At 37.6% G+C, this 24,603-nt stretch overlaps 1 protein-coding gene across 1 annotated transcript in view; it reads right to left on the bottom strand.

The window, feature by feature from the left end:
* Positions 1 to 24,603, bottom strand: part of ACC (acetyl-CoA carboxylase) — a 1,393,224-nt gene that overhangs the window by 680,417 nt on the left and 688,204 nt on the right. The window contains exon 29 of the mRNA XM_090408519.1: positions 19,684 to 19,810. Coding sequence (XP_090264645.1) covers positions 19,684 to 19,810 — 127 coding nt within the window. The remainder of the gene's footprint in view (positions 1 to 19,683; positions 19,811 to 24,603) is intronic.

Raw genomic sequence — 24,603 nt, 5'->3', positions numbered from 1 at the left:
CTGATGTTTTTGTTTATTTTTGTTTTCAGTTCATGTTTCAATGGGGGACACAGTTTGGCCTTGTTGATGTCCCCGCTAATAAAGTTCAGGGATGAAAAATTACTCATTCCCAATGGAAATTCAATTCAGCACTGTAGCTACTAACCACCACATAGCCACAAATAGATGCCCATTAAACCAATAAGTAGGAACTGCACTTGAGAATGGCATGTAAAGGTTACATACATACAACAGTAAGTTCTTGGCCCTGTCCCTGGACCATGGAAAAGCAGACTTGCTACAACACTGTTGACCCTTGCATACAAGCCCAAGAATAAAATGATCCTCCTAGGGCACTTCAGGACTACCTGTCTTGCTGAAACAGAGTACTGAAAAACTAACAGGATTATCCTTTCTGACTGTCCAGTCTCAGTGATAATGGTCTGGAAAACAGAATAGCAAAAAGACTCAGGACAAGTAGAGACCAAAGAATCCAAAGAAAAGCATAGAAAAAAAAAAAAAAATCAGGATCGAAAGAGGCCAGTTCCATCACTGGGAGATGTCCACTAAGAACAGGTGCCTGACATAGAGGAATCATGGCCGAGAGTAACATCCCTTTAAATATTCTGCCTACATCCAACTCACACCTTCAAATAACCCTTAGTATCATTTGTTTCCAAATTTTCTGAGATGAAACAACTCCTCCACCACCACCATTTACCTTTCCTTTCTCCCAAAACATGCTATATCCTTCTACTTCTTTCCCTCAAGATATCTTCTGTCACCTATGTTTTACTGATTCCAATAATCTTTCATGCCGTTTGTATAAAAAGAACTTGTATAAATGCTCCTGACAATGGTATAAAGAAACATCAGTACATTATCACTATTTCTATACCAAATATTATTGTTTCCTACAGAGTCTATTTGACTCAGCAATATGGCATATATTGCTGAGTCAAGTTGATGATAGCTGATGAGCTCCAGCCAAGGAGAATAGAAGTTGAATTGCAGGATAGAGAAAAGAGCACATTTGAGGCCATTTGGTGTGAGATTGTGGCTAGCAGAACTAAATATACAATTGGGTGCTGCTATAGACCAGGTGATGGAAAAGATGGTGGTGACAGTATGCACAAGCAAATAGAAGAAATTGGTGGAAGGAGGGTGATTATTATGGGAGATTTCAACTATGGTCGCATTGATTGGAGTGAGGAGAGGACACACGGAAGGAAGGAACTGGATTTTATGCGGTTATTAAGGGATAACTATCTGCGACAGCATGTAATGGAAAATACTAGGGGTCAGAGAGTGCTTGACCTAGTAATTACATCTGAGGATTTGGCTGTAACAAATATGACCACATTGCCACCAATCGGTGAGAGTGATCATAGGGTCTTAACTTGGGAGGTGGCTAAAGGTGTAGAATTTTCAATTAAGACAGGGTATATGTGGAATTATCGGGCTGGAAAGTATGACAAGCTTAGGAGTTTGATTGGTTCAGTGCCATGGCATGTACAACTGCAAGGACTAGAAGTTGATAGTGCATGGGAGGTAGTTAAGAAGTGCTTGCATGAAGCAATGGCTGACTGTATACCTAGAGTCCGAATAATAAATCAAGTAGGGGTTAAATGGATGAATAACACCATTAAGCTTGAGTTGCAAAAAAAGAAACAACTATGGAGGGAATTTAAGGAGAAGAGTGACCGGCAGGCACATGAACGGTATAAAGCACAGGCCAGAAGGGTGACGAGTGTGGTAAGAAAAGCAAAAAAGGATTACGAAAGAACATTGGCCATGCAGGCTAAAGAGAATCCTAAACCGTTTTTTAGATATGTAGCAAGTAAAAGGAAAAATGTACATGGCAGATTGATTTTAAAGAATGCCGATGGTAGGGAGGTAACTGAATCAGTTGAGATAGTTGAGTTACTGAGTGAGCACTTTGCAAAAGTATATCATCCAGGTGGTGACATTGCAGAAACGAATAAACCAGTAGATTATACGGGAATTGTGGTTAATGAAGTGGAGGTGAATAGTCTATTGCATAACCTCAATGTCAATACATCTGTGGGATTGGATGGTATACCAGCTCGTGTTGTACGAGAAGCAGCTAAAGAATTGTCAGTACCCTTGACCATTTTGTTTAATTTGAGTCTCGGGTCTGGGTTAGTCCCGAGCGGGTGGAAAGAGGGGAAAATAGTTCCACTGCATAAAGGTGGTTCCAAGACTGCTGTAGTAAATTACCGACTGATTAGCATATCAGGAATCATTGTCAAGGTCTTAGAGAAAATAGTCAAGAGGAAAATACAAGATTGGATAGAAGAAAATGGGATACTGTATCAGGGACAGCATGGTTTTGTGAAGGGTAGGTCATGCCTCAGTAACTTGCTCACGTATTATAACACAGTGACGGCTGAACTGGATAAGGGTAATGGGTCTACGGTGATTCTACTGGACCTTGCCAAGGCCTTTGACAGGATTCCACATGGAATTCTAATCAGTAAATTGCAGCATATGGGAATGGACATAGGGTTGGTGAGATGGATAGGAGGGTGGTTGACGGAGAGATATCAGAGTGGTTTACTCGGGAGTAGAGTCCACAAGACGGCCTGTGACTAGTGGTGTGCCACAAGGATCTGTTCTTGGACCACTGCTGTTTAATTTGTTCATAAATGATATAGGAAATGATCTGAGAGGAACAGTTCATTTGTTTGCGGATGATGCGAAGTTGGGTAGGGCAATAGTGAATGCAGATGACGTCAAAATTTTGCAGGATGATTTGGATAGATTGGAGGTCTGGGCTAAGGCGAATGGATGTCAGTTTAATGTGGCAAAATGTAAGGTTATGCATTTTGGGGTGAAAAGATTGGCGGCAGTTTACTGCATTGGTGGAACCGTGCTCCAGGAAATTGATGAGGCACGAGATTTAGGAGTGTTGGTAGATAAGGAATTGAAATTTAGGGGACACATTGCAAAAGTGACCAAAACAGCTCATCAAATCACTTGGTTGCTGAAGAATACGATGACAAGCAGAGACAAGCAGGTTATTGTTCCTCTGTATCGAGCCTTGATAAGACCCCATCTGGACTACTGTGCTCAGATTTGGTCACCTAGGTTTCTTCTTGATGGGGAGGAGGTGGAGAGGATCCAGAGGCGAGTGACCAAGATGATAGCAGGTCTGTGGAATGAACTGTATGAGAACAGGTTGAGGATTTGTGGGTTGCAAAAATTGGTTGATAGGCGGAGGAGGGGAGATATGATTGAGACATTCAAATTACTGAAGGGTTTCTATAAAATTAATTCAGAAGATATTTTTGAGAACAGGGCTGGTTGTGGGAGGACTAGGGGACATCCATGGAAACTGGGCAAAAGTGTGGTTAGTAAAGGTGTTAGAGCGGGGTTCTTTACTTTTAGAGTGGTGAATGAGTGGAATGCGCTCCCTTAGTCTGTGGTGGATGCTGTGACAGTGAATGAGTTTAAGGCGAAGTATGATAGATACTGTATGAATGTCAAATAGTTGTGATGAATATGATTTGGGGCCTCCCTCGATGAGTCCAATGACTCCCTGGAGTTGCCCGTAATAATAGTAATAGTAATATATTCTCCCATCTCCTAAGCAACTCTCAAAACTACCTATACTAGCAACTATCCACAATGGCAATTCTAATTTTCTTGTTCCTTACACTCACACTTGCCCAAAGAACAACATTCTCTCTGGATTTCCACATCCTATTTTCAAATGCAGTCCATCTCTCATGTTAAAGATACCAAGCAATTTTAAACTTGGTTTTACTCCATTTTTCCCAAGTGAGCAAACAGACAAAAATGTCAAGTTTGCGCCTGCAATTTATGCAAGACTAGCTGATCCTACAGGTAGTGCAAGACCAAGGCAACTCGTTAAAGGTGGAGCAAGCTCTGATCACTAATCTTAATATTTACCCTTAATGCCAAAACACATCTCCAAGAAGGGGATGTATGATGTTTTGTATTAAAGGCAAGGGGCCACTACCCAGACCGGTTTCGACCTTTATTGAGGTCTCATCAGTGGGAGCCAGGCTAGAAATACTAAGATTTAGTGATGCAGAGCGTGTAAGTATTTTACCAAAACGAGTTATAGTTCTCTTCTATCTTCAAATGCATCAACATATCTGAGAACTCTTGTTAACACATTCTCATTTTGTATCATCCATTAATGCTACTCTCCTCTTCAATTTTACATTACATATAGAATATATGCTCACTATCTTTTTCTCAATTTTCTGCTGCATCAATTACAGTGTTATTCTTATATCTCACACCACCCAATTGACACTACCTCAGGTCATTTGTACTACCAATCATCACTTTCAACTCATCCCCAATCTCACCTTACTTTATTCCACCAGGCAAACACTAATCTAAAATTCTATTGTGCACTGAATTCTATTCTGCCAGGAATCACTGAATCTCCATATATTGATTCCCTCATGGAACCATTTATTCCTTGCTAACCTGCATCCCTCACTCTATCTTCACTCTGACACTCTTCCTTGTTCTCTCTCTTATCTGTTTTTCCCTCTAATTTGTAATTTCCTCTATCTCTTGCTTCTATACATTTGACATTCTCTCATTTCCTGATATTCCCATTCTCTCTCCTCTCAAAGCCATAAATTTTTCTCACACCTACCATTGTTTACCTTGCATCAGTTCAAGTCTCTCAATCTCCCCACCTTTATATGAATCAATGCAATTTTCAGGCATCCTTGCTCAGCACATCTATCCCTTTCTCTCTCCTAGCATACCACCTTCTCTCAAGATTCACCAACACAGGTAACACTATCCTTCATTACATCCATATCTGCAGTCACCCTATCTCAGAGCTCGATTTTACAGAGTCTCAAATCAGAATATTACATTAATTATAACGTAAAGTGATGTAACATATAAATGAAAAATCAGTTGTATTGTATAATATGTTCAAAACAAAGGAGAAGGATTATTCTTTGAAATGAGTCAGCAGACAAGTTGCCCAGATTAGTAGAGAACAAAAGAAATGCCCTGAAGGGAAAAGGTCACAGGGACTTGTAAAAGTTGAAAAATCATTGAGAACAAAGATCTCGTAAAAAGGGTGCGAAAGTGACGTGAGCACACCTGGCGATAGATGCAAAATTTGTTGTGGAGGAAAAGACAAAGAATGGAAGGGATATTTAAGAGACCTGGTGAGTAGGAAATGAGGTTTGCGCATTTTCCAAGGGTCCACCCGTTCACTAGGGTTTCCCAGAGTTCCCGAATGTTCCGCGAAGTTCCAAAGTTACCGTGTTTCTCCACGACCACCAGCATCTGTGGCCATGAACTGATTGAAAGGTCTCGAAAGTGAAGTCCAAGTCTCCTCGGTAATTTATTCGTAAGAAAAGCAAGCAGTCATCGACTACCCAGGAAAAGAAAAGGAAAGATATCACTCATTGCTCGCATCAAGATGCGATTAAAGACAAATAATTTTCCGTGACATCCAAGTGAGAACAAGAAGTTACCAAAGTTACCGTGTTTCTCCACGACCACCAGCATCTGTGGCCATGAACTGATCGAAAGGTCTCGAAAGTGAAGTCCAAGTCTCCTCGGTAATTTATTCGTAAGAAAAGCAAGCAGTCATCGACCACCCAGGAAAAGAAAAGGAAAGATATCACTCATTGCTCGCATCAAGATGCGATTAAAGACAAATAATTTTCCGTGACATCCAAGTGAGAACAAGAAGCATCCTAATCAAGACAAAGGTATTAGATGTCCTAATGGAATCTTTGTTTAATATAACGGACTGTTTGTAAAGGAAGATCAGTGTGTAGCTGTAATATATTGATATTCTTGTGTTATGAATATGTACAACTGTATGAAGGTATATGAAATAAGTGTTTGTCTCAATCACGTATAATACTGTTGTGCAATAGAGTAATGTATAGATAGCGATGTATGATAGTGTATGTTATATAACAGAGTGTGATAATCAGGATTTAGATAAGCTAGGAAGGATAGCCATAACAAATTACTTGTCAAGCATGTACTTAAATTGTTTTTGTTATTAAAATAAATGACTTGTTAAACAACATGCTGATCGGATCATTGCCAATGCACCATCTCTAGAAAAAAATTACAAACCTGTGTGCCAATAGGATATTGCCACGAGTAGCTTAAGTGTTAAGTAAAATAATTAGAAACTTCTGTTATAGTTACAAGCTCTTGCATTACTGATATTCTAAATTTCAATCCCTCACTCTCGGAAATGCAGTCTGGCTGGTGCAGTCGAAAAACAATTAAATTTTGCCAGGAAAGAACTTAAGGGACTCAATAAGTTGCAGATGTATGGCTGGTGGCAACTGAAATTAGAGCCAGTTATCATTTAGGATTAAGGCAAAAAAAAGGTGGGAGACATCAATTCAGCATGAGAAAGGAGTTAGAAACATAAAGGAAACATTAGGAAAAATCAAAATAAAGACTAATTTTACAAATGCCGCAGCTGACGCAGATATAAAATAAAAACAATAATTGCTACAGCACTATACTTCGTTCCTCATCCAATAATGAGGCAATCATATTTTCATTCACATCCCTCTACTTATATTTATATATTCATTTATATATCCACATCTTTGTTCATCTAAATGGTTTCTGTTCCAGTCTGTTTGGATCTAACATCCAGATTTATTATAGCAGTCTCATCATGGGAGGTACATTCAACTGAAAACATATTTATCCTACTGAATCTTAAATCTTTATCATCCCCTGCATTAACAACATATTTCAATAATGCATTCCATTCACTCACAATTCTCCATGTTAAAAAACTACTTCACACCCCTCTTCACCACACTCCATAATTCCATAGATGGCCTTTGGTTCATCCCTTCTCACATTCTACTGTTTTTTATAATTCTCTCTAGATTATTCTGATAAAATTTCCTTACTAACTTAAACTTCACTATTACATCACTTCTTTTCCTCTTATCCACCAAACTCTGCAATCGACATTTCTTCAACCATAGCCAACATTCCAGAGCCCTAGTCACTTACTAGGACTCAGGAAGCTGGCATAATCACTTGACTCTCTCTCCAATATTTCCACATCAAGATGAAAACCAGCTGATGAAATCTGAGCACAACAGTCTAAGTGTGTTCTGATAGTGCTTGATACAGTGGTACAATCACCTCCTTATCCTTACAAAAAACAGTACTTCTTATCATAGTGGCAGTATGATTTGAAGTCTTTGCAATACTTGCAATATGCCGTCTAAACTTCAGTGTGTGTGAGTGTGTGTGTGTGTATGACAGTATATATTATTATTATTACCCAAGACCTCATGGAGTCAAAAACTCATCTGGGAGGTCCTTTTATCACACACACAGCTCATCATACCGTGCTTTGAACACATTCAAACTCCCTGCAGACACCACACTCTCAGGCAAGGCATTCCAATCATTTACAACTCCGCATGAAAAAAAACCTGCTTCTCACTCCCCTACTCACACCTTCTTCATACAGTTTCCAGGGATGACCTCTGGTTCTCCCCCCAATCTCCCACTTTTTTCTGTAGAACTTCTCCAGCATTGATCCTATAACAACCATTTACCAACTTGTAGGTCTCTATCATGTCTCTCCCCTCTTCTCCCTGTCAGACTCTGCAAATTGCATCTCCTCAATCTTTCCTCATACTCGACATTCCAGAGGTCAGAAACTACCTTAGTCAGTCACCTTTGGACCCTTTCCAACATCTCTTCATCCTTCTGAATATATATATATATATATATATATATATATATACTGTCAACATCACTCCGAAACCTCAAATCTCATCCACTTCTGCAGTAAGGCGATGCCAATAGAGTACACACCCTTATTTCTGCACTCCAAAATGCAATACCTTGCACTTATTCATATTAAAATTATATAACCCCACTCCTTTGTCCAAGTCAAAAGTCTTCTCAAATCTTCCTGAAGGGAATTAACATAACTACTTATAATTCTCCCTAACTTTGCATCATCAGCAAACAACTAAAATCCCTAGTCAGTCCACATGATATATCATTTACAAACAAGTTAAACAGCAAGGGACCCAAAAACAGAACCATGGAGTACCCCACTCATTGTCTTCTTTTTTTTCAGACACTGCTCCAATCATACACCACTTGCTGGTATTGGTCAGAGAGCCAATCACCAATCCATCTAACCAATATAGTATCTATTTCCATCCTCTGCAGCTTATACATCAACATAACATGTAGTAATCTATCAATTCATTTTTCAAAGTCCAAGATATTTACTGTATATGATTCTCCATTATCTAACACACTCACTATCTTTTCATAAAATGCAAGTAAATTGCTGAAACAAGACTTTCAGCTTCACAAATCCATTCTGACCATCATAAAGAATACTGTGTCCATTAACCCAATCTTGTGTTCTATTCCTAACCAATTTCTCCAAAACCTTGAGTATAACTGCAGTTATACAGACTGGTCTATAATTGGAAACTTCTGTCTTAGAACCCCATGCCTCAGGAGTGGTACTATTTTACCTTCTTTCCACTGCTTAAAAACATTATCCACTGCAAGACTTTCATTAAATTATCAGCTGAAGGGCATAGTTGAGTGTTGTGAACATTCCCTAAGAATACATTAGATGATGTTGATGTAGTTGCAGTTAGTTGTAGCTGGTGGATTGAGTGGTGGAAACAGATAGTTGAAGATTAGGTGCCCTCCCTCGATGAGTCTCTGGACTCCCTGGAGGTGTTACATAATAATAATTTCCACAGCCTTATTAACAATAACCCAATCAACACCTGATACAACTCTGATTATTTCACTTCCCATTATTCCAATACGTGCCTCCCTTCTACCGATTGCACAGCATCATTTACAGCAGTAATGATATACACTAATATAGCAGTCATTCAATAATTCTGCTAATATCTCTTCACAATATTCACTCTGCTGCCATGACTATCCACCAGTGTAAACCTACCATAATCATAATTATTCTTTCTCTTGCTTGCCATATAATGGAAGAATTCCTTTGAATTAACTTTGGCCTGAAAAAGCAAATCTCCTCTCATACTGCACCTTTTCTTTCTTTACCATCCTCATCACATTCCAAGCCAGAGATTTATAGTCTTCATGGATATGATCACCACCAACTGTTTTGTACCTCTGCACAGCATTTTCTTCTGCAATACAGCTTGCTTGATTTCACTGTTCATCCATTTCACTCCTACTCTATTTATTCGCTATGCAGTTATACATTGCTTGTGTCAGATAATGCCTTTTGAAGTTTCATGCAGTCAACATATTTTCAGCATGGCTTATCTACCCAATATATTGTGGCTGGTTGATTACAAGGCATTCTATTTTATAATTCCCACTATATAACCCACTTTATGATTCCACATATATTCAGAGCCGGCTCTATGCTTAGGCACAAGGGGCACCAGCCTAGTGGTGCCAACATCTTAAAAAAAAAATAATAGTATTAGTCGAAGTAATAGTAATAGTCAAAGCGTTGGTGGTACTAGCAGTGCCTCCTTAAATGCCCTATATGCACTTTTTTTGGCAATAATTATAAACTGCTTTTAATAATAAAGAATTTTATGATGCCTGTCTTGTCTTACAATGAGTTGATAAAACTGGTCTAGGAGCACAGATACCCTCGAGCCAGCACTGCATATATTAATGTGGAATTATAAAGTGAGAATTATAAAGGTTAATTAATGCCCTTTTTGGCATTAACCTTTTCTTGTTTCACCACTTGTTTCATCACAAAGAAGAACCTCATGATCATTCTCAGCAAATGATGGCAGTGTCAATACCTCATTAAAAACTACATCTTAAAAACTACAACCTTTGCCAGCAAAGGTTGGTCAATTGGTAGAGCCTCTGCTACTAATGGCTCAGCAAGTTTGAGCGCGGTTAGTAGCTGGAAGGGGACCAATCGTTCGATGCTGTTGGCACACTCTCCCTCAGTGAGTCTTTGGACTCCCTGGAGGTATCACATAATAATAATAATAATAATAATAATTATGAGGTTATTACCAAATCCAAAACACTAAATCCTTCAACTGCTTCAGTCACATACTTAGATATTTATTCCTCAAAATTCGATGAAGTCACTCTTCTTGTTCCCATATACTATCTCCTCCTTTCATTCTATATTCCTGTAATTAAAGTCTCCCCTCAGGATCATCTTTTTTTTTTTTTTTTTTTTTTTTACGTACCTAAACATTTCATAATTAGCATTCTCTATACTGTCTAGCGTGTAACAGCATCATGTCACATATACTAGTCTGTTAACTTATACTTCACACCACACAGATTCAAATTCTGCACATATATTATCAACTTACACACTTTGTGTAAGTTGATAATATATGGACACAATTCTTGTGCAATAATTAACAATATTCCCCCTCCAATCTTCCCAGAAAATTTTATATCCTCTCCTGTCTATTCCTAACAGTACACCATCCTCAAACAACAAATTTTCACTTATACCAATTAACTCTGGGCATACTGACTTGATCAATGTAACAAATTCAGCACTCTTATTTGTAATATTTGTAACATTTGTATACAAAACAAACAATTCCTGTGTCTTTGAGATCATTCTACCAGCACCAACATTCTCTACTCTAGCCACTCTACAACAGCTCTCTCTCTTCAGCCTGACCACTCCTGTTTCCCTGATCCTGACTCTGATGGATGAAAACAGCAGCACAATGCATTCCATCACATTGTGCTGCTGCTGCTGCAACCACATCTTCCTCTTGTCATACAACCTGTTTAGCAGTGCTATCCTGCTTAATAACTATGCTTTGTTTGTTTGCTACATTCATATACCATATTTTTCAGTGTATAAGACGAACTTTTTTACCTTAAAAATTCATCTTAAAAATGGGGTGCATCTTATATAATGAAGGTAAAGATTGTTTCCTCTTTTCAAAGTCATACGCACTCCCTTTTATGTTCCAAGATCTTTGTAGACGGTTAATGGTCCAATCAAATTGATGCATGACCTTCACGTGACTTCTAACGATTCATTGGCTAAGACGGGGAGCCCCTATTCAAGTTTCATTATATCTTATCCGAGTAATCAGTTACCGATGTTTATCAGTATTGAGTTGACGTGTTGAGATATTTTGTGTTCAGTTTGATATTTCCCCGTAGAGTTTAGTGATGGAAAAAAACAGGCGACTTTCGTATACTTCAAATTACAAATTGCAGGTTGTAAAATATGCGGAAGAACACGGGAATAGGAAAGCTGAAAGACATTTTAAACCTCCACTTACAGAAAAAATTATTAGAACTTGGCGTGGTCAGAAGGAGATTTTGTACAATTTGCATAAAGAAAAGCGTGCAGAACGTGGAAAAATTGCGAAGTGGCCAGAACTAGAGACCAAAGTTTTGAAATGGGTGCAAGAAAATCAGCAAAATGGCATTGCCATTTCAACAAAAATGATTCGTACACATGCAGTCTAAGTAGCCTGTGAGCATAACACTGAAGATTTTAAAGGTGGTGCGTCATGGTGTTACTGTTTCATGAAATGCAGTGGACTTTGTATGCGTACAAAATACAAAAATCAGTCAAAAAATGCCAAAAGAATATGAAGACAAAATTATTTCTATATTATAAGAAATTAATGATGATAGAGAAGAGTCAGATGACAGTGACATGGGTTTTGCAGGTTTCTGAAAGGTCAGTTTACTATTAAAAATTATCTATTATTTTATCCATTTTTTTTTTTTTTAATCATACTTTAAAGTTTAGGTTTTTTCCAGAAAATTGTATTAAATTTCTTGGGTGTGTCTTATACACCGGAAAATACGGTAATTCAGCTTTGCTCATTCTACTGCAGGACAAATACTATGTCAATTGTTATAGGTCTCATGCATCACATTGTTCCTTTTATATCATTATGTGGCTCATCATTTTTTAAATAATCCATCGTTAATGTTCTACTTTGTACTGACTAGTCTCGCTGCCACTGCTAACATGTAAATTTCAGGTTGAAATATTTGGCAATTAAAGTTTATTTCTTTAAAATCATTTCATTTTCTAGTATGCATTTATACTTGATGGTCATAATTTCCTACTGTTTATTTCAGAACTAACCTTTCATGAATATACATAGGCACTTCCCAGGTCAGTAAACATGATCAGTGTCACCTACTGGAGGCAGTGCATCCTCATTTTTAACTGAAACCATCTTTACAAGTTTTTTCTGTCACATGCTGTTTGTGGAAGTTGTCTTGCAACAGCTTAATAAACTTGGTTTCATTCTTCTCAGGAGATTTCATGCTACCCAATTAATGTTGATATTTAATGTCATCAAGGTGTTAAATGATAATTACTCATTTAACACCCATTTAACAGTAATGGATTTTATAGCCATTAGCAACTGATCCACTAGATATGTAACACCACCACTATCTATTTGATCTTTGACAGACTCCTCACGCCAGATGGCTGTTGACTGTTCTTTCATTTCTGATTTGTAGCAGTTGGCTTGAAATCACAACAGTGGTCACAAATCTCCTCAGAAATGGGATAATTTGTAGTAAAAAGTGAAACATCTCTCAAAATTTGATACTGATCATGTTTTTGTTTTCGTGTCAACACATGTGGAACCCACGCTGAGGTCATCTTTGACATATCTGATTTTCAGTTCACATATAGTGCACCATTCAGTTGAGCTTACTGACACTTAAATTCAGATATCGCATTTGTGAACTCTCTATAACTCGCTGCTAGTGGATGGTCATCTTCCACTCTCTCTGCCTTGTTTAAATAGAGCTACTTATTTTCTTTACCAACAAAAATGAAGGGAAAGATTTCTGAAAGTATTATCCATGTCAATTTTAATTTCGGTTTGAGCCATATCTTTCCTTAAGAAATAATGGAAGATGATCTATATATATATATATTTAATTGCTCAACACATTTACTTCAATGGGCTACTAAATAAAAATTCCTTGACAGATGATTATATCATTTCTCATATGTTCATACTGATGAAAATATGTTAGAATGCTGAAAACATTTTAGTTATTGAAGAAGTGCCTGTATGTCAGGTCATGAAATTTTCAAACAACCTCATAAACCCCTTCTTCACTGAAAATTCAATTCCACATGTTTTGCAATCTCTCTGTTAAGACCATGATCACTCAAGGATCATGATCTTAAACAGATGCCAAAGATCTGAAGACCTTCTACAGCAAATTTAGATTCCATAGAGATACCCACGTAATAATAATAATAAGAAGAAGAACGTAAATGGCACTTGGGGGTTTCTTATTGTACATTAGCATATTCAATTTCCTGAAAGTTAAGAAATTATATTACTAGGGAACTTAATTTATGGATTTCTTGAAAGATAATTATTATTATTATTATTATTATTATTATTATTCAGGCCTCCAAGGAGTCAAAAGACTCATCGAGGGAGGTCCTTCCTAAGAACATAAAGTCTGTCAAGACTCATCAAGGGTAGGTCCCCCCCTGAGAAACACAAAGTCTATCATATCACTCTTTAAACTCACTGACCGTTCTCGCTCCCACCACTCCATCAGGCAATGCATTCCACGGCTCAACCACCCTCCACACACCACTCCTTACCCTCTTGCTCACAGTTTCCTTTCGTAACTTCCAGGGATGGCCTCTTGTCATCACTCCTTCCCACTGTTCAACCAAGCGAAAGAACTCCCCAGTGTCAACCCTGTAACCACCTCTCAACAGTTTAAAAGTCTCAATCATATCACCTCTCCTTCTTCTATCCACCAAACTCTGCAGTCCACATTCTCTCAGCCGATCCTCATAACTATCCTTGTACAGTCCTGAAACCATCTTTGTCATCTGTCTTTGTATCCTTTCCACAGTTAATTTATCCCCTTCAAATCCTGAGGACCAAATCTGAGAACAATAATCCAAGTGTGGTCTGATCAGAGCTTTTACAACGGAATGATAACCCTCTTATCTCTGCAGGTCAGTGTCCTTCTCATAATAGCAGTAATCCTCTGTGTTACCTTCACCACCTTTGCAATATGTCCCCTAAACTTCAAGTTTCTATCAATCATCAACCCCAGATCTCTTGTCTCCCCTACTTCCTCCACTATAACTCCTCCCATAGAGTATGCAGCATCCCATCGATGTTTCCCAAACCTCAAGACCTTACATTTTGCTGCATTAAACTGACACCCCCATTCATTTGCCCATCTATCTAGCTTATTTAAATCCTCTTGCAGGGCTACCACATCTGCACTATTACTAATAATCCTTCCCAGCTTCACATCATCTGCAAACAACTGAATATCCCCCTGCAATCCACTGGCTATGTCATTGACATAAAGGTTAAACAATATAGGTCCTAGTACTGAGCCCTGTGGGACCCCACTTGTAACCCTCTGCCTCCTGGAAATTGCTCCACCATACACAACTCTCTGATACCTATCAGACAGCCAATCCTGAATCCAGTTGACCAATTTGACATCCAGACCCATGTGCTGCAACTTAAATATCAGCTTATCATGTGGCACCCTGTCAAATGCCTTCGCCAAGTCTAAGAAAATTGCAATATATGCCTTTCCCTCATCTAATGTTCTTGAAACTTTATTATAAAAGGCTAGCATATTACTAAAACAAGAGCGTCCTTTCACAAATCCATGTTGATTCTCACAGATAACATTACCCTCATCTGCCCAATGCTGTATACGGTCCCTCACTACTTTCTCCAAGATCTTAACAACTACTGATGACACACAGACTGGCCTATAATTAGACACTTTTAGTCTTCTACCAGCCTTATGCAATGGCACTATCTTACCTTCCTTCCATTCCTGGGCACCTTTGCCAAAGTCAGACTTTCACTGAAAAGCCACGTTAAAGGCACTGTCAATTCCCTAGCACATTCTCTCAAAACTCGTGGTGAAATACCATCCAGTCCCACAGCTTTACTGACATCCAGAGTACTCAGTATCTGAAACATACTCTCCTCCTGTACCTCCAGACCTCGAACCAGTCCTATCCCTCTAGCATTAAAACTGACTCCTCTAGGATGAAATACTCCAATAAAGTGTTCATTGAACAATTCCACTATGTCCTCTGCATCAGTCACTCTATTCCCATTTTTATCCAACAATATCATTCTTCCACAGTCATTTCTCCTCCTACTGGCCACATAGCTAAAAAATTCCCTAGGATTTTCTTTGGATCTTAGGGCCAATCTCCTCTCATATTCCGGTTTCGCTTTCCTTACCACACTAGTCACTCTTCTGGCCTGTGTCTTATATTCTTCATGCATCTTCTTTTCACCTGTCTCCTTATATCTCTTCCATAGCCTCTATTTCTCATGCAATTCCTGTTTAATATTGTTTGTCATCCACTTTACTCCAAATTGCGTCCTCTTCTTCACTCGTGGTATACAACTTACCATTGCTGATAACAAATATTCTTTCACAATTTCCCACGCACTAGTGATATCGTGGCCTTCCAATTCCTGCCTCCATGAAACTTCCCGAAGTTGACGTCTAAGACTATTATAATCACCTGCCTTATAATTCCACATAAGTTCTCGTCTCTTTGATACTCCTGCATGTCTATTCATTTTCCAAGTCAACACCATATGGTCACTCTGTCCAACTGGTGGGAGAGACATCAACTCAGTTATTATCAACTCTTCTGATGCTATAACCAAATCCAAAACTTTTGAACCTCTTGTTCCCTCTGTTACATGTTGCCTAAGACATTTGTCCCTCAAGATTCTAGAAATTCCATTCCCCTATTGCTACATGCGTCTTCCTCTCTCCAATTTATACTACTGAAGTTAAAATCTCCCATAACAATCATTCTTCTTGCACTTGCCAAACTTAGCTGTCTAAACATCTCTTGGTCCCCATCCTCTGTGCTCCTGGGTCTGTAGCAACACCCCACTAAATATCCTGTCTTGCCTACCTCTATCTCACACCATACGCTCTCAAAATCATTTGTCTCACTTCCTTCCAAATTCTCCACTCTTAGAGGACATAGGTCATCACTTATCATAAGCAGTACCCCACCACCACGCTTTCCCCTCCTATCCTGACGAAAAATGCTATACCCAGCGACTTCTATTCCTGTTGTTATATCCCCTTCTGTCAACCACGTCTCAGTGATCGCAATAATTTTTGGCCAGGCTGATGCCATCTTCGCCACCAATTCCTCTCCCTTATTCAGGATACTCCTGGCATTAGTATAAAGCATATAAATGCCACTGTTTCTATACCCAGCATTATCCCTTCTAGACTCCACTGGGCTCAGTGTTACCTGACATTGTCTCCCTTCTCCCAAGTATCCATTCCCACAAGAGGCCACCCCTGCTATCATCCTCCCTGGGACACACTGACTCATTCAGAACAGCAATCTCTCCAGATGCCTACGTCCTTCCTCATTCAAATGTAAATGGTCTCTCACATACAATTCCTCTCTTTCCTCAAATGCACTCCAAGCATCCACATATACCAGTCCTCTCTTGTCATACATTCTTGCTATTATGCCATTCAATATCACCGCTCTTCTGCTCAGCTCATCATTATCATACCTAGGCAACACACGCACACTATTTTTCCTCTCTCTGTCTTCTTCCGTACAGTCTCAAGCAAAAATCTCATATCTCTCGCTGCCCGACTTACATTACCACTCAAGTCATTCGTTCCTACCATCACAATCATCTCATCCACCCTTTCACCTCTCTTAATTGCCTTAATTGTCTTAGGCTGAAAGTGCTAGAGGAAACAGAAGGATGAAAAGTTTTGTATTTTGTCATACACCAATATTTAGTGAGAGTGACCATGTATTCTTCACTTGGAAGAAGAATTGCCTCTAGAAATATCAAGATGAGGAATTTATGTGAAATTATAATGCAGGCAACTATTGTAGACTTAGAAACTAGTGCAAAAAAGCAAAAAACAAAACAAAAAAAAAAAAGCCCAGCACTACAATAAATGAAAGAATTTGAGGTGAGTAGCTCTTGGGGAGATACTTAAGAAAAGATTTTCACAGCAATAGCAGATTGTATACCTTGAGGAAAGTTTTAGTCAACAAGATGACTATAGAAATTAAAAAAAAAAAAAAATACAGATTATAAGAGATATTAAGAAAGATATATAAACAGACAGGTAGAGAACAGTTGTACAAGGAATATAAGACTCATGGTCTAAGACTAGTACAGTAAGGAAAGAAAAATTAGAATATGAGATAGCTCTGCAGTCCCTGGAGAATCCTAAGGAGTTTTTCTTTTTGCTATGCAGCAGTTAGGAGGAAAAATTATTGTGGACAGATTACTTTCATGAATTGGAGATGAGAATCAGTTGACCAATGCAGATTACAAAGTTGAGCTATTTAATTATCACTTTATTATAGTATTCCATCCTGATACAGCAGGTTTTATTCCTAAAAGGATAAGGCGTGGTGAAGTGTTAAAAGTGAGGGAAGAGGATTATCCTAAATGTCAATAAGGCAAGGAGACTAGATGGAATTTCACCACATGTTTTATGAGAATGTGCCATGGAACTAACTGTGCCATTAGCTTGGCTGTTTAATGAAAATCTTGCTATATCAGGTTAATGGAGAGAGGAAAGAGGGAAAGATATACCACTTCACAAGGATGGCAGTAGAATACAGGTATCAAACTATAGCCTGGTTATATTTCTTCTGCAGTTATTAAAATTCTGGAGAAATTAGTAAGAATTTGTGCACAGAACTGAGAAGATAAGAGTGATATTATTTATGCAGGCCAGCGTGGATTTTTTAAGGGGAACTTTTGTTTTAGTAATCTGGTTACCTTTTGCAAAAGAGCAGTGGATGAGAGTAAAGCATATGCTGTCATTGTTGAAAGTTTATCACTTGGTTATATTATAAATTAAAGATACCAAGAAATTATAAACTTGATTTAATCCATTATCTAAGTGTAAGCAAAACAAAGTTTGTGTCTTGGGATACAAAGGCAAGTAATGTGAAGTCATACCACCTTTGCCACGAGTTGCCCCAGTCCTGAAAGATACTTCAGTTGCAAACTTTGTTTTTTTTACACTTGGATAATGGATTAAACCAAGTTTATACTTTCTTGGTATCTTTAATTTATAATATAACCAAGTGAAAAACTTTCAACAACTATCTAGCTCTAATCCAGAGTATTTTAATAATAAGGTGTGACACCTTTTGGCAAATCATATAGGAAAATATGACTTCTGTATTACTTCAACCTTGGTTGAAGTAATGCAGAAGTCATATTTTCAACTATTATTCTGGGTACTGACCTCTCCGATAATGCATAGCATTATACATGTCCACAAGGAGATGTGCTTTGCATTATGGGATACTAAGGAAAGCGATGTGAAGTCATACCACCTTTGCTATGAGTTGCCCCAGTTCTGAAAGATACTTCAGATGCAAACTTTGTTTTCTTACACTTGGATAATGGATTAAACCAAGTTTATAATTTCTTGGTATCTTTAATTCATATGCTGTCATTTTTTTTTGGACTTTTCGAAGCCATTTGATAGGATGAGATATGGTCAATTGGTTTTTAAGTTGCAACATATGGGTCTGGATACCAGATTAGTGGATTAGATTGGTAACTGTCTGACAGACATCAGAGTTGTATGTGGGAGGAGCAGTAACCAGAGAATAGGAAGGTTATTACAAGTGGAGTTCCACAGGGTTCAATACTGAAACCATTACAACTGAATTTTTTTCTCAAGGGTTATTAGTGCTGATGTTTGGCTCTTCCAGAGGATTTGAATAAGCTGGAATGGTGGGCAAATTGATGGGGATATCAGTTTAATGCAACTAAATGTATAGTTTGAATTGGATCAACAGATGGGGTGCTTCATACTCACTTTGTGTAATCATACTAGAAGAAGTAGAGGAAGCAAGGGATTTTTGGCTGATTGTGGATAAAAATTTGAAGTCCAGAGGACATATTGCAAAGGTTGTGAAGACATCTCAGAAAATTCCAGCAATACTGAGATGGCATTAATCATGAGATATAAAAGGGAAGTGATCCCATTGTATAAAAGCTTTGATCAGAATTTACTGTATTCTGTGCAGAGATATCACCACTAGGGGGGTTCAAGGAAATGGCAAATTCTTGGAGAATGGTGAAAATACAGATAGCAAAAACAATACCAGAACTATACAATGTTGATTATGCAGAGAAAGACCGAGAGTATGAAGTCCGCAGAGTTTGAAGGATAGAAGACAAAGAGAAGAGGGGGATATGATCAAGACATTTATTGATGGGCTGTGTAAGTTTTTCTGCATGGAAGGAGGTGCACTTCACCATCCTCTTAGGCAATGCATAGAATCCACTGTCTCAAGATTGACAAGTTTAAGGAGTGGTATAATACACTTTGTGTTGACTAACTTTGACATCCCACAATGAGCCTTGTGATTCCATGAAGGTTAAGAAATAATAATAATTACATCTATTACAGAAATATCTATGACATAAAATAACAAGTTGGATTCTCTAAAATCTCTAAGCTAATGTTTAGAGATTTTAAAGTTTCAAACAATTTTAGATGAGCAAATGACATGGACAAGAATTTACATTTTTTTTTTTTTCATTTCTATTTAAGAAAGGAATTACAATTTTAAGAAGAATTACAATTCTGAGTAAATTGCATTACAATATGAAATACTGATTAAAAGCTTACATTTCTGAATTCTTCTTGACTAAATGTTGATGAGCAAGAATGATCTCCTGAAGTGAGGTCAGTTTCTGGCTCTTGAGAATCACAAGCCAGAGAGTAATAAAATATTCCAGTAATTTCATCAAAATTTCTAGAAAAAAAATAATAATAAATAAAAAGAATGCTGAATGAAATGTGGCCTAATATCATTAAATAATTCCTATATTAATCAAAAATATTCTAAGAGCAGAAATGAACTGGAAATCTTATACTAAAGTCGAACTAAGTATAGGCCTGTCACAATACAGAAAGAAATGTATTTTATTGCAAGGTTCGATGATCTTTTTGCATGAGGGAATATAGACCTCCCCATGATGAGACCTTTGTAATAATAATAATGAATTCTACTAATTTGAAATAATTGGTGTACGATTTTTATACTTCTTGAAAATTTCTGTAAGTACTATTTATAGTGTTTATTATTCTGATAAGAAAGGCATTGGCAGAAATGCTATTTGATTAAGAATATTACCATATTTAACACATATATGGATAGAATTAAACTATGAACCAAGGAGTCAGCTGTTATGTGTAAACTTCACGTATTTTCTCTCCCAATTTTTTGTATTTGTGTATTTTCTCCCCAAATTCTTGCAGCATACATAACGTTTTATTATCCTGAGTTGAACGGAGCTCAGCAGTGAACAGAGAAACATCGCATGTCTAGTGTCCATAAAAGCAGCTCTGGTGAATTCAGCAAGCATTCCCACTGCAAAAGGGGATCTTCCAAACTCGATCTACTTGTGGTAAATAACCTTCATCATTCTGTAAAAAACAGCACAATCCTGCTTAATGGACGTTTGATGTAGAGTCCAAGAGCAGCAGACTTTGGATTTTATTCACAGTGGCTGATGTAGCCTAAGGCCATGGATCCATAATGAATCCATACTGGTAGTTGAGAAATAGACTGCTGATGACCTTCTCCATTACTCTGGAAGGAACCAAGGTAAAGGTGATAGTCTGACAAATAGACTACTAACAAATCTTTTTTTTTTTTTTTTTTGAATACTCTGGATATCTTCTGGCTTCTGTGCACTAGGATAAATGTTCACCGAGTAAAGAGGGTTGCTGAAAGTTTTTCACTTGGCTCTAAATTAAATTCAAGATGTGCATGAAGTATCATCATGCACAAGCAACTAGGCTACTTATATAGAGAGGCTAATTACTTCACATTAATTGCACTGGTATAATGTAAAGCATGCTTTCAGGTGTGTATAATGCTATGTATTATAATTATTATTAAGAGGGACCTCCAGAGAGTCAGAGACTTATTGGAGGAGGCCACATACTACAGGCACCAGCTGTCATACTTATTCTTGAATTTCACTCTGCTTGCATTCACAACATCCAATGGCAATTCATTCGAATCACGCACCATCCTCTGAGAGAAAAATCTAGCCCTCAACCCCCTTCTTAGCAGCATTCATTTCCAGCTTCCAAGGATGCCCTCTTTTCCTTTCCCCACTCTTCATAAACTGAAAAATCCATCAATTGAAATCCTGTTAAGCAGTAAAAGTATACAACCCAGTCAGTGACAGAATCATAACAGTAAGATTAAACACTAACCCAATTACAACAATGCTGATACAAGTTTATGCACCCACATCAAATGCAGAAGATGAACTAAGTGAGAAATTCTACAAAGACCTAAATGAAACTATGGATATACAATACCAAGGAAGGATATTCGAATAGTTCTAGGAGACCTCAATGTCAAGGCGGGATTCAATGCATATGATGATCACTTAAATGGAATCACTGGAAAATACGGACTGGGAATTAGAAACGAACGAGGAGAAAAACTATTGGAGTTCTGCATTAAAAGGAAATCAGCAATCACTAACACCATGTACAAACAGCACAAGAGGAGACTATACACATGGGTAGCACCTGGGAATCAATGTAAGAATCAAATCGATTACATTTTAAGCGACAGAAGATGGAGGACACTAATCAATAACACCAAAACACTGCCAGTTGCAGACTGTAGATCAGAGTATCAATTAATAATCTGTAATTTAAAGATCCATCTGAAAGCAAACAAGAATAACAGCAACAAAAGATATGACTTTTCACAAATGGACAAACAAAAAATTTACACTAGACATTGAAGCAGAGCTCATGAAACAAAAAAGCACACCTAAGGATTGAATCATATTGGACACACCTAAAACAAACCACTGCATTTTAATTGAAAAATGATTTCAATTAAAATGCAAAATCTGCAGCCAAAAACATCCCAATAAAAAAGAAGAATGGCAGTCCATGGATTACAAAAGAAACCCTAGAACTAATTGAAAAAAGAAACAAATTAAAACAACAGATCGGGAATACCCAAATTACCTGAACAAAGCTATTAAGGAATCTTCTCAAAGAGATAAAAATAGCTATATCCAAAGCATCTGTAAAGAAATAGAAAGACACACAAACACTAATGAAACAACACGTTTATTCAAGAAGGTTAAGGATATAACCAAAAAATTCAAACCAAAAATTAATATATTGCAGAGGAAAATGAAAAGATCTTAAATGACACTAATGACATAGCCAGAAGATGGATAAAGTATTGCATCGAGCTTTACAAGTACCAAGCTATTCAACAAGAAGAAGAAGGAGCAATGGAAAACATGAAAACAGAACCGGAGATCCTCTAAAGTGAAGTAGAGCAAGCAATCAAAATATTAAGGAATAACAAAGCCCCAGGTCCTGATTCAATACTGGCTGAAATTAGGAAAAACCATGGAGAGAATGCAGTCAACTGGATACATGATTTATGCAACAAAATCTGGAAGATGGCCAAATGACTGGACTAGTTCCATTATTATCCCAATCTACAAAAAAGGCAATCACAACAAATGTGAAAACTACTGCACCTTTGCCCTTATCTCACATACCAGCAAGATTTTACTACATATTAAGGAAACATTACTAAGTTTTATAGACCATCAGATCTCAGAAGAACAAGCAGGATTCAGAAAAGGTCAAGGAACTAGAGATCATATATCTAACATCAGACAAATAATCGAAAAAGCAAGGGAATTCAACTTAAGCCTTTATCTGTGCTTTATAGATTACGCCAAGGCCTTTGATGGTGGGATATTTTATGGGATATCATGCAAAATCAGGAATACCAAACCATCTAGTAACCTTCATAATGAACTTATATCGAGGAAATCAAGCAACAGTAAGTATTGAAAACTCAGTGTACCCTGCATTCCAATTTAAAAAAGGATCAAGACAAGGTCTCTAGATCAAGATCTCTAGAAAAGTGGAATGGAGGCATGGCATTAAATTAGGTGACCAAATAATCACTAACCTACGATATGCAGATAACACAGTGATAATAGCAACAAATGAACAGGAATTAAAATCCATCCTAAATCAACCAGAATGGGAAAGCTTAACCCATAGTTTACAAATAAATCAAGACAAAGACAAAATAATGGTTTTAAACAATGCAGAAGAGACAGATATAGAAGGAATTAAAATTATTGACAATTTCAACTACCTTGGAGTGATAATAACAAAAAAAGATGTGAATGTAAAAAAGAAATCAGAAGAATAGCACTAGCTAAGAGAGTGATGACTGATTTATCTGAGATCCTGAAAGACAAGGCACATCTCCAAAAAAACCAAAATGAAGCTTGTAGAAATTTTACTTTTTTCGATCTTTCTCTATGCTTCCGAGTCTTGGACAATGACAAAAGATGACAGAAGAATAATTGAGGTGTTTGAGCTCTGGTGCTGCAGAAGATTGTTAAGAGTGTCTTGGAAAGAAAAACAAAAGTATCCCAGAAGAACTGAATATCCACACAAGACTGATAAACATAACTGAAAAGAGAACAGTGCAATATTTTGGACACATATGTAGAAGTGAAGGCAACTGCCTGGAAAAAATAATCCAGGGTAAACCATGTGGAAAAAGAAAAAGAAGAAAACCTCCCAACAGGCGGATTGACCAAATATCAAGAATCACTGGACTTAAACTAGAACAAGCAATAAGAGAAGCACAGGGGAGAAACAAAATGGCGAAGCATCATCATCAGGAAGGTCACGAGTCCTCGGACATCAAGAGAGAGAGATGAATCTGTCTTCATAATCAGTATTCCACAATCCTGATATCATTTTTAACACTTTCCTTTGCACTCTCTCCAATATATCAGAATCACAACAGAGACCAGACCTGCACACAATATTCCAAGTGATGTCTTATCAAGGCCTTGTAAAGAAGCAAAATTCTTATCTTGACAGGTGAACGTTCAGTTCAGCACTGCAATTATTTTTTAAGTTATATTTGCAATCTTTGCTACATGGCCTCCTGAACTTTAACTTCCTATCTACTAACACTCCAAGATCCCTAGCCTCATCAGTTTCTTCACGCATAATCTCACCAATATAATACGACATTGGATATCTAATCATGCCGAACTGTACGACTTTACATTTACTGACAATGAACTGACATCCATTTTCCTGTGCCTACAATTCCAGCCTATTGAAATCATTCTGCAAGTACTGCATATCAGCAGCATTCCTGATTATCCTACCAATCTTTCCATCACCAGCAAATAGCTATATGACACTTATCAAATCAAATCCATCCCCATATCATTAATGTATGGTTACCTTAAATCTCGCAGATTCACATTCCCTACATACCACTTTTTGATAGCTGTCAGTAAGCCATCCTCTTATCCATGCTAATATTGTATAACGCAAACCCATTTTCTCCAATTTATGCAGCAGTCTACCATGATGTATTCTGTCAAAAGACTTTAGCAAAATCCAACAGTATTATGGTGTATCCATTCCCCTAGTCTAGTTCAATGGTAACATTATTATAGAATGTGAGCAGGTTGCTAAAATATGGCCTTCCCTTAGTAA

This window comes from Typopeltis vanoorti, chromosome 18 (genome assembly GCF_054136105.1).
Source record: "Typopeltis vanoorti isolate ZY-2024b chromosome 18, IOZ_Tvanoo_1.0, whole genome shotgun sequence".
NCBI lineage: Eukaryota > Metazoa > Arthropoda > Arachnida > Uropygi > Thelyphonidae > Typopeltis > Typopeltis vanoorti.
The sequence above is the reverse complement of the archived record's forward strand: the minus strand, read 5'-3'. Positions and strand labels throughout refer to the sequence as shown.